The 12349-nt window shown below is 41.4% G+C and overlaps 1 protein-coding gene across 2 annotated transcripts in view; it reads right to left on the reverse strand.

Annotated features, from left to right (window-relative positions):
* PDE4D (phosphodiesterase 4D) overlaps positions 1-12349 on the reverse strand; it is a 626273-nt gene that overhangs the window by 411789 nt on the left and 202135 nt on the right. The window contains exon 1 of one of the 2 annotated variants that reach the window (XM_080372936.1): positions 1-12349. This exon is cut by the window's right edge and continues 15905 nt beyond it. The exons of the other annotated variant lie outside the window; for it this stretch is intronic. Coding sequence (XP_080229062.1) covers positions 1-362 — 362 coding nt within the window. The 5' untranslated portion in view covers positions 363-12349. 2 annotated transcript variants of the gene reach the window in all.

Raw genomic sequence — 12349 nt, forward strand, 5'->3', positions numbered from 1 at the left:
CGTCTGAGCCCCTGGAAGGAGGAGGGCCAGGACATCCGCGATTTCTTCAAGCCGGGCCGGTGGCCGGTCTCCACGGCGTAGGAGGCGCGGTCCATGGCGCGGCAGTAGAGGTACCGCTCCGTGTCGGAGTAGCCGCGGTGCCTGACGCGAGCCCCGGCCAGGCAGCGGCCCCGCGAGGCGGGCGGCGGGGCGGGGGGCTGCTGGTGCTGGAGGAACTGGTGCTGCCGCAGCTGCGGCGGGTAGTGCTGCTCGTGCCGCCACAGATGCTTGGGGGCTTTGAGACTCCCGCTGTCCCCGCCGCCGGCGCTGCCGCCGGCGCCGTCGCTGCTGCCGGGCATGCCGCCGCCGCGCTCTGCCTCCATGGTGCCGGCGGGCGGGCGGGCCGGGCGGTGGCAGCCGCCTTCCTCCGGGCAGCGCCGGGGAAACTGTGCTGAAAAGTTGGACAGCGCCTGCCGCGCCGCCCCTCGCCCGGTGCTCCAGCGGCTGGGGCCGCCGCGCCGGCGGGTCCGCCTGGCCACTCGGGAGGGGAGGCGGGGACAGGGGGAGGCGGGGGAGGAGAGGGGCCGGCTTCCCGCTCGGAAGTACTTAAAGTCGGGCTGGAGCCGGCGCGGGGGAGAGCGGAGCCGGCAGCGGCGCGCGGCGGGGGCGCGGCAGGCGGGGGCGGGCTCGGCGGGGACCCTGGCCCGGGGTGGGAGCGGGGCAGGGAGGGGCCGCGGGGGGGCTCAGGCTGCCGCTGCTGGAGGCAGCCCCTCCGCGCTGCCCCTCCCGCCGCCAGGCCGCCGGCAGCAGCGCTCCAGCCCGTGGCTGCTGGCCCGGCCCCGGGGGACCCCGGCCGCCAAGCGACGGCAGGTGGTCGGGCTGCGCACGCCCCAGCTCGCCGAGAACTTGGCGGTGGGTTAAAACAGGGCTCTTCCTCCCTGCACTCCTCCTGACGCCTCTGCCACACCAGGTTCGGAAATCGTCTGCTGCCCAACTTGAAACCTTCCCCTGGTCTGCCATCTTCACCGATGAATAAGCTCTCTCCCCTCTGCGAGTAAGACTGGCTGTAAATCAATGCGAGGAAGGTTTAATTATAGCGGCGCTGAGCCCACTGCTACAGGGAAGCTTTTATATTTTAAACCGCCAGTTTCAGGAGTTTGTAACTGCCGCAGAAAAATTTATTTAAAGTTAAAATATACAGAAAGGAACTTCGTCCTAAAAAGAACTTGGTTTTACATCTCAGATTCTTTTGTGCTCATGTACAATCCAGAACCAAAGGAAGCTGCATTTTTTTAAAGCTGCTGCTTCTTTAATTTTTTTAAAGTAGAATTCATATTTGTCCCATGTGGAAATATTCTAAAATCTAACACTTCTTATTCATGCCAAAATTATAATCACTATGCTCCTGACAAAATATGAAGAAGACACAGCCAGGTGTTAATTTGAAAGTTAGTATGTATTTGTCTGGTCCTTCTATTATGTTTGCCAGAGTGTCAGTACTAAACAAGAATGCACTGCAAAAACGTCTCGCAAACAGTACCTTTACAAAGACATGTATTTTCTTCCAATCAGCATTCATCTACTCCTTAGACTGTTCTGATTAGCTTCACGCACATCTTCTACTTCCTCAATCATCAAATTGGTCCTGCCATCGTTCTTACCTTTCCATCACAGATCTGCAATCATTTTAAACCTCATACATTTCTTTCTAAACTTCTTAATTTCATATTAATGGAATGGTACACCTATGTCAAATCTCTTTAACCTGTTGATGCATTAATTTCCATTCTCCATCTTAAAAGTCAGCCTTCCTTTCCAGACATACGGTGCTCCTAAAATCAAGATTCACCCTCTAGCCATGTATATCCAAGCTTCTTTCGGCCAAAACTCCCAGAAGATGTTTTTCCAAGCCAACTGTACTTTCCTAGATAATCCTGACACTCATCCATCATCCCTTCATTTCTTTTTTCCTGCCCAAATAACTTTTGGTTTCACCAATCAGTTTCAGACAAGACAATATGCTGTGATCAATATTGTAAATAGTGGGAAATATCTGAAGCAGTATTTCCATTGAAGGAAATTTGAACTTAACCTCATGGATTTATCAAGTTCTGATTCTCTTGCTATTTATCCAAACATACAAGATTATTTCCAAACCAGACATCACAGATGCTGCCACTTGGCCAGCTGTAGCAGGCTGTGAGAGTTTTGATGGCATGTATAGCACACAGAAATTGGAAGAAGATGGGAAGAAAAAGACTTAAGTGAGACAAGAGGAGAAAATGATGTTCAAAATGAAACAATGGGGATAATTGCAATGTGGAATATAGGCATATGGGATGCAAATCCATGAACAACGGGAGAAGTAGCATTTCCCCCTCTTTTCACCTCCATTCCCACAGAGCTTCTGTGACCAATCTGACTATAAATTCACAGAATCACAGAACTGCTGTTTGGAAGGACCCTCATGAGGCTGTCCAGTCCAACCTCATGCTCAAAATGAGACTATCATCAACACTTGATCACATCAGCCACAGCTTTGTCTGAATCTCAAAAACCTCCAGCACCAGAAATTCCCCAGCCTCCGTGGATAACCCACGCCGGTGCTGCACCACATTCCTAATGAAGAAGATTCTCCTGATGTTCAGTCTGAACATCCCAGACAGGGGCCCTTGGCCCTCCTTAAACAGCATGCCGCCGCCGAGAAGAGCTGAAGTTTGTTGCCTTTTGCAGCAACCTTCAAGCAGCTGCCGGCTGCCACTAGACCCCCTTTCAGCTCCTCCACAGCAGACAAGCAAGCTGGGCGCCAGCACTGATTGTGTGCTCTAAGTCCTGACCATCCTGGTAGCCCTCTCCTGGGCTCCGGGCGTTCCCCTCGATCCGCCAGCGACAGGCACGCTGGCACATATGGTGTTGTTTACGATGGAGAGCGTGCTGCCTGGCTGCGACCCACCCCGCCGTCCCCTGAGGGCCCCAGGTCCTTGCCAGCACCCAGGCAGCCACTTGCCGGCCTGTGCCGGTGCTTCAGGTTATCCCGTCTGGGCCACGTGGGTGCCAGTACCAGCCCCTCATGGTGATGTGCTCATTGCCAGCTGCCAGCCAGATGTTGGCCCATCAGTCTCTGCACTTTGATCCCACTTAACAGTCTGTTCATCCAGTCCAGACTTCCCTGGCTTCCAGATGAGAATGTTTTGAGGGATTGTTTCAAAAGCCTTGTGGAACGGAAAGGATGTTACATCCACTGTTCTCTCTTCCACACAGTCTTTTCATCATGGAAGGCAGTCGGGTCAGTCAACTACTATTTACCCTTGGTAGATCACTATGTTCAGTAGTCCTGAGTATCTTCACATCCTTCACAGCTCTGGAAACAGATTCTGAGATGTGCTTGGACTCTTCCAGCAACTGAGGTGAGGCTGATCAGTCTGTAGTACTGTCCTCCTCCTCCCTGCCTTTCTTAAAGATAAGTGTAACACTAACCTTTCCCCAGCTGACAGGGATTTCCCTTAACCATCATGACTTTCCGCAAGTGATAAACAGCAGCCTCACAGTCACGCTAGCATTGGCCTTTGGATCAGCCTGGTCTGATCTTATTATGTATCTGAATTATAAGTGCACTTCTGATATTCCCCATTCAATCCAGTATTTTCAGAGTACAGCTAATGTTTTAGACACCAAGTACAATTTGACAAATAATCAAGGCATATTAACATTTAAAGTATTAGCTCTGAGAAACATACAAAAGGCACCAGAAGTAGAAGTTTATCTATATCACACTGCCAATACTTTTGCAGATAGAATGGAAAGTTCTGCATCAGAGTCCATCTAGACAACTGCAAGAACTCTTTTCAGACAATTCTTTATTTTTCTTTTTTCTTTGGTGGGGGCAGGAATTGTGTGTGTGTTTATGGTTCTTTCTTTCTTTCTTTTTTTTTTTTTTTTTTTTTTTTTTTCTTGTACAGAAACCTTACAATGAGATTTGCATAAAAATAGATAAACTTTCACTAGGCTATCTTGTTTGAATTCAGGTCAGTAGTGTAAACTGTATTACTGTACATACTGATGTAAACTAAGACAGGTTTGGTGACTGCCATTTTTGGTAAGAGTCCATCTCTGCTAGATTTTTGGCTTTTCTTCTGATATTGGGAAGAAGGGAACCAATTAGCCACATGGATAGGAATGGCATATTATAAATGGGCAGCTTTTAATTCAGAATTAATGGAGCTTTCCAGTTTTCCACATAGGCCGCATGGGACAACTTTCAGTTGTTACGAACAAAGACTGCCTAAATATAACTATACCAGTAACTTTCTAGTTCGTAATCAGTTTCCTGACTTCTTTTCATTTCAATCTACCCCATATTTCTTTTACCTTAGATATGAAAAAGAAAGTAATTCTGCAATGTCATAACTACATCACTGTTTTAAACTGTAATCTTAATTCATAATCACAGATAGTATTTGTAAAATGCAATTTGAACTGTAGTTGTAACTAGGCTTAATAGACCAGCAATTTAAAATTCATGGAGTATTAGAAAGTCCAGTTCTAATCTATTAAAACTTATGATGACAATGACTAATTCAGTTGATTGTTTTAAGAAAGAATAATTATTTTTGTCTACTTTGAAACACATTTTACATTTCTTTCTGTAGTAATGCTACAGAAAGACAACTGAGTGAAATAATGGCAATTGTCATATACTTGAAATAAAGATAAGATAGAAAGGCAAGGTTGTTGGACAGAGATAACTTGCACCAGTGGCCAAGACTGTCTGAGATCCTTCCTCTGCCACTTCTATAATTCTTACCATGCAGCAATTCCTTACCTCCTCAGGTGTGGCAGAACAACAGCACGCAGAATGGACCGTTGCAGAACTGGTCGAGCCCAAGTCATCAATCTGGTTTACAAGGCGGCATGGCATCATGGTGTTCAAACACCAGAAGGTTTTGCTTGACCACTGAAATCAGTGTGACAGACTAAAAACTTAGTTTTACATTGTCATGTGGCATTTGTGATCAGCTTCAGTTGCTGACTAAATTGATACTTACTTGTCGGGATTGTAATTGCCAATACAAAAATAAACACCAAGTTCCTGGACTTGAAAAAAATGCACTAGTTCATCAATACTCATTTAAATAACAGGGGTGTAAAAGCAGACCAATTTTTATATTAATAATAACTTTTACTAATTTTGTAGAATTTGTTTAACCTAGCAATTCTATGACTTTGAAAACTGCCCAGAGATAAAGAAGCCAAAAGCTTCCCAGTTTACTAACAAGCTACAATGGAAAGACATATTTTGTTTGTATCCTCTTTATGATAGTAATTTTTATTGACTGACATACTTTGAATTTATGGTACCATACAAACAACAAGAATAAAATTGTACATATGCATCCTATTGCTTCAAACCCGTTCTTTTACATGAACTCCTAACAATCCTACCAAAATCTAGGATAAAACAGAAGTTATTTTAGAATTGTATTAGGGTGATACAACTCATGACTCCATATAAAGGGTAACTAAGCTGGGGTATTTTTTTTTTCCAGTCCTTGAAATTTTTATGTATATTTTTTTTTTTTTTTTCATCAAGGAGTATTGATTCCTGCAGTGGCTTTTGGAGGACAGAGAATAATTTCTAGCAGATCTAAGATGAAACATGGCCAGACACATGTCTGATTTTAGAGCCTGAGCCCTATCCTGGAAATTAACTCAGTTTGCAACCTGCTTTCCCTGGAGAACATGGGCCTAAATAGTTTTTTTAAATTTTACTGGAATGTCAGGGTTCAAGAATAAAACTAACAATATATAAATATGTTTTGCTTGCATTTTAGGAAAAAACTTTAGGTTTTTATTTTAAAGGGTAGCATACAGCAAACATCAATACAAGTAAATAAAAAAAAATGTTAAACCTGTCTTGCTAACATGTCCATTTTTGAAGATCAGTATAAAATTCAAATTCTCCCAGTTACAGAAAGAAAGGGTGAAAGAAGAGTGGCTGAAATAAACTGCCCATTTGAAAAATCTCTCAAATAAAATCCTATACCAAAAAGATGCTTACAATCTTATGTTTTGCTTTCTAGTCACTTGTTAAAGACCCCAATTTCTGCATAACTGCATTTGGGAGATTCATGTTTGCTCTCAGAGGCTGAAAGGAGTTCAGTATTGAGAAAGAAGGTTAGATCTGGCTAAAATGTTTTTAAATGTTCCTATCTAAGCTTAGTTCAGAACCTCTGGAGGAATGATTCCATATCTTTAGAAGTATTACCTGCTTCTCTGCTTGGAAGCTCCAAAAACTTCTCTGGGCCTCTACCCACAAAAACAAGGTTTCTATAGCATAATCAGTTTAATTATTTTGAATGCCATACATCCACATTAACTGGCCCAGACCATCTTTCTCTCATGACAAACCACAGATCATCTCTGCCTTGGTTCTGCTAAACAGTTCTTCTGACCCCTTTCTCAGTTTTGTGAAATGATACACACTAAAAAAATCACATCAAGTTAGAGACCGGTCAAGCCAATAGTTTAACAGACCATAGAGATGGTGACATCCAGTGGAAAGGAGGTGGCAAGCTATATTAGTCTCTGTGACCATGCTCCTATTCAATACAGCCTGTGGTGCTGGCTGCACACCAGGTGCCCATCAAGCTGCTCTATCATTCCCCTCTGGGGAGCTGTACAGGGAGAGAAAGTACAATGAAAGGACCGCAGGTTGAGATAAGGACAAGATCACTCAGCAATTACCATCATGTGCAAAACAGATTCAAGTTGAGGAAATCAGTTTAATTTATTACCAATCAAACCACAGTAGGATAATGAGAAATAAATCTTAAAGCACCTTCCCCCCACCTCTCCATTCTTCCCAGGCTCAACTTCACTTCTGTTTTTTTTCTACCTCCTCCCATGCAGGGGGATGGGGCGTGGGGGTTGTGGTCAATTCATCAAATGTTGTCTCTGTCATTCCTTCCTCCTCAGGAAGAGGATTCCTCATACTCTTCCCCTGCTCCAGCATGGTCCCTCCCATGGGAGACAGTTCTCCGTAAACTTCTCCAACATGAGCCCTTCCCACGGGCTACAGTTCTTCATGAACTGATCCAGCATGGGTCCCTTCCACAGGGTGCAGTCCCTGAGGATCAGACCGCTCCAGTGTAGATCCCCCATGGGGTCACAAGTCCTGCCAGCAAACCTGCTCCAGCTTGGGATCCTCTTTCCATGGGGCCACAGGTCCTGCCAGGAACCTGCTCCAGTGTAAGCTTCCCACGGGCTCACAGTCTGTTCCAGACACCCACCTGCTCCAGCGTGGGGGGCTCCACGGGCTGCAGGTGTGTTATCTGCTCCACCATGGACCTCCATGGGTTGTAGGGGCACAGCCTGCCTCACCATGGTCTTCCCCATGGGCTGATGGGGAATCTTTGCTCTGGCACCTGGAGCACCTCCTGCCCTCCTTCTGCACTGATGTGGGGGTCTGCAGAGTCATTCCTCTCACATATTCTCACTCCTCTCTTCTGATACAATTAGTTGTGCAGGGTTTGGGTTTTTTTTTCCCTTTCTTAAAAATGTTATCCCAGAGGCACTGCCAGCCATAGCTGATTGGCTCAGCCTTGGCCAGCAGCAGGTTCCTCTTGGAGCTGGCTGGCACTGGCTCTTTTGGACATAGAAGTTTCTGGCATCTTCTCACAGAAGCCACTCCTGTAGCCTCCTTTGCTACCAAAACCTTGCCATGCAAACCCAATACACAAGCTACCCAGGTTTCATTTAGAAAATGCTTTATAAAAAGGAAGAGTAATGCATGTATATTGTAATAACTATGTGTTAATTATAGTTTTGGTGTATTTGGCTTGTATACCTATTTTCAATTAGTAACAGTATTTAATGTTAGGAAAAATGTGTTTTGCATTTACATAGTGTTTTTCACTCCATCCAAAATAATACAAATAGGATGTTGCTACCTGTATTATACACAAGAGGAAACTAAACTACAGGGAACAAGACATGGCAGAGTATTAATGGAGACATTCCAGTCACCTACTAGTCTTTATATTTAAGTTTTTAAAAATGACATGTGCATGACCAGTTGTTTATTACACTGGTGTGCTAAGACACTGGCAGAACATTTTGTTCCCAAACCACAGAATATTTACCCTTCCCTGCAAAATATGCTATAATTTATCATCATCTAATGTGCATGTTTTAGCGGCTTTATCAGAAAAAAGAATCAGTATGTGATACATTTTAATCAATATTTCTTATATGAATTCAAGGCAATTTTTTTTCTTACTTGCCTAGCTTATTTCAGCACAGTATCCTCAAAAGTACCAAGTCTCCTAAAGACTCAATAACAGCGGAACATTCTACGTTTGAGAATTGTAACTGAAAATTATTTAGAAAAATATATTTCTTTTCATTTTCCTGGAACTTGCCTAAGCCTCCTCACAGGAGACTGGAACCTCCCTAGCGAGTTGAGGCTGGAATATGAGAACTACTGCTCCAGCTGTACCCACCTATTATCCTTGTATTAGCATCTCAGAGCTCTCTGTGTACATCACACCAAAGTGCACAGATATCCATAAAGTAAAATGTAACATTTTACCTCATAAGAGAATGCCATTTTAAGTTAGCTAGCATTCTTAACCTTCCACATGTCTTTTTTTAAAAAAACATGTCCTTGATTGTAAGAAACACGTAGATGGAAAGAATAGTGTTCAAATAAATAACAGTTTTATTAGCTTTTTAAATCTGTTTACAAATGTTTTGACAATATTTTCCAGACATTGTTCAGCTGGTGGTGGTAGCATTAACAGTGTACTAGATAAATTGTTGCATCTCTGATTACTTTAGAATGGCACTGCAGTTCTTAACAGATATCTATGATAATACTGCAGTGAAGATAAGTAACTCTGACATACAGAAAATAATGGGGAACATCTTATTTTGTCCCTTCATTTTCTGGACTAATAATGACATGCATTCCTTACAAACCACTGTATTTTATTTTTGGTCTGAATTTAAGAGAAGTGTGTTGCCCAAGTGCAATAGAAATGATTCAGAATTGAGATAAAAATGTAACATTGAAGGTCAATGTATTAAGGAGATAACAAGTATAACCGGATTAGAAAAGAAAATACACAGCAATTTAATAAGGAAACTAATAATGTCCACCCACTTCATGTCAAAGAAGATACTTCTGTAATAGTTTACATACCTTGTAAACAGTGGTAAAGTGAGAGCAAATCACTTGCATTATCTGTACAAGAAATGAGCCAATGCTAAAACATGCACATTAGATGATGATAAATTTTGTTCAGTAGTATTCATCACTGACTGCAGCTCTGACAGTAATCCTTCTATAATTCAGAACAATGGCACTTAAGAAACAGTACTATATTTTACATATAGCCATAAAGTTTCAGTGAGTTCTTTTAAGTCTAATAAGGTCGAATTTCAGATACAATGGACAGTCACTGGCTGTTCATATAAATTTTTTTATCATGTCTGACTCATGAAGCAGAAACACATTCCTGCTGCTAGCAATGGAAAAGGAATTCAGCAGATCATCATTCATGAAAACATGAATTATTAAAGAGGAAAAAACTGAGTGCTTTAAAAAGCAGAGTTCTGCTTAAATGTAGAATATGTTGTTAGATGTAGAACTACAAATCACAGAAAAAGAAAATAACACAAGAACATACCCATATAAGTCTCCTATAATCTGTTTGTAGAATGTATTCACATTAATCATGAACTTTATCATTGCAAACAAAGGGATAGTTATGGTAAGAACACTGTATCTAATATATATTCTGAAATCGCATTGCAGAGAAAAATTAACAATTAGTATTTTTTATTTAATGTCTTTTGTAAATTATGGAATTACTGTATAATTTAATTCTACTTCAATTACTAATGACACAATAAAAGGGGGATTAATCTAGAACCATATAATTTGATGTTTATTGCCTATTAGGAAGGCTGCTTTTCCAGTTTGCAGGAAGGTATTCTTGCAGGTAGCTCCATGGGGTCTTATTTTTGATACAAATTTTTAGTGAGGAATAATACTTTTGAATTTTGAAAAAAAAAACAACCCCACAGTCCTATCACCTGTCTCACCTAGTGCCTTATGTACATAAGCATAAATAAAATGCTTTATTTATTGCCCTACAGATTTTTCTTGAGTGTTCCTTAACTTTCCCTGCAGTTAGTCAGAACTGATCCAAAGATCTGTTTTTCTTAGAATAGGTGTGGTATAAATACCAAACTAATGTATATTATAAAGTGAAATAGAAATCATGCTAATTTAAGTATTTACTACAACACAGACTACTACATTGCTTTCAGAATCTGAATACAAACCCAGATCTAACAGTTCCTTGTGAGCACACAGTTTCTGTTTCTTAGAGAATGTTTGTTTGAACCTATCAAAATTTCAGTTGCAAGAACATAGTTCTTCTGTATAGATTGTATTCTTGTCCAGCATATTAAAGCACTGAGTTTGGTCCTGTGGAATATATTCACCACAACACGGCCACAAAGGGGAGAGAGAGAGATCCTGACACACAAAGGCAACCCTCTCCTCTCACCCATTTAATATCTGTCAAGTATGTAAGAACCATGTGTTTGAAACTGCAGTTGCATGGACAGACACAGCTAATGTCTGGGCTATGACAGCCCCAGGCTGATGCACAGCTCTACTGATGAAAGGCTGAGATGACTGAGATGAAAGGCGTTTTGCACCCACTAAGATCACAATTCCATGTAACCTCCCACTTAAAGCAATGAGCAAAGCTCACTCTATTTCAGAAGCACACTAAAAATCACAAGCTAGATTCTTGCTAGTGCTATGTAATTACTGAAAGTAAAAGGGGGCAGATCTTAAAAACATTCCCTTGACTGCCTTGATTTGCAGCTTGAGGAGGAAACAACAGCAACAGTTATTACTTTCCCAGTTGGATAGCATAGCAGCGAGAGAGGGGGATTTAACACAGTTAGTGCTCTTCTCACCACTTCCTCCACTCCAATGTACCACCGCAGCAGATTAAATGAAGCATAAACCTGCAGAGAGTCTCTTGTGGAGTTTCTTCCTTTTGTAGCAACAGGGGACAGTGCTACCTTGATTGAAACTTTGTTTCCAAAATAGTTCCTGAATAATGAAACTACACCTCATCTATCGATCTGGAAAAATCACAGAGTGAGAATCTAACCCATTTTGAACAAGGTCTGATGGATAAAGGTACTTCTCCAGTTTCTTTAGCACTCTATCAGTTGAATTATTGATTTGCTCACTTCAAGGAGAGGGGCGTGGGTGAGATCCAGGATATTTTATTAATAGTACATTTGTATGAAAAAGTTACTTCAGTTTCAAGGCGTTTAGGAGCATTTCATTCCTGTAAGACTTGCACAGCATTAAACCCTCTTAATTTTGCTGTGACTTCTACAAACAAGAAAGCCTACAGGTTAAAAGCAAACTTCATTCAAAGCTAGTTGCAGTCAGTTCTCAGTGAAAAAGCATAAATTCCTACCACTCTCAAAAACACTAGGAAAATTTCCAAAACAAGAACAAAAAGGACTGGACTGTTTAATCAAACTCCAGTGCAGGTGAGGTTTGCATGATCTGAAGTTTTAACCAATCTCTTGAAAAAGGTCCTAGAAAATTCAAGATCTTTCAAATTCTAATTGGTAAAAGTTGCCCTTTTGGAGAAAGCTGGATAAGATGTTTATTCAGAATTAGGCAGTGTAATTCTTTGGCTCCTTTAAATTTCTCAAACCATATCTGAAGCTTGCTACTCACTGTCTTAATTATTTTCATAATTTCTAATGAGGGTTTGAATTACTGAACCTACCTCACATCTGAAATACTTCTGCTATTTAAGTTCTCTTAAACAGACAAAAAAAGCTACTAGGTATTTCATTAATTCAACTGAAACAATATTTTTAGTAGGACTAAACTTGATATAACTCTTTTTTAGGTAGATAACTTTCTTTCTACATACCCTTAATTCCATCAAGCTTTCACATAAGCTTTAATAGTATTCATTAACTTTATCAAGCAAGATAGTAAAAGTAAAGATGCTTTTAAAATAAGCTTTATAATAGTAATTTTGCAGAAAGATCAATATAGATATTTAAATTGACTGTTCCCAAGTAATAAGCTGGCAAATTAATGGAAAGGCTCATGCCAACAGATTTCAGTTAATTACTCTCAAAGCCTCCCAAAAATATTGCTGGTATTTTTAGTTTGGTTTTGGGGGGTTTTGGTTTGTTGGGGTTTTTTTTGTTTGTTTGTTTGTTTGGTTTGGTTTGGGGTTTTTGTGGGGTTTGTTTTGTTGGGGTTTTTTTGTTGTTGTTGTTTTTGTTTTGTTGGGTTTTTTTGGTT

Source organism: Falco punctatus (genome assembly GCF_963210335.1).
Source record: "Falco punctatus genome assembly, chromosome: Z".
NCBI classification, from domain to species: domain Eukaryota; kingdom Metazoa; phylum Chordata; class Aves; order Falconiformes; family Falconidae; genus Falco; species Falco punctatus.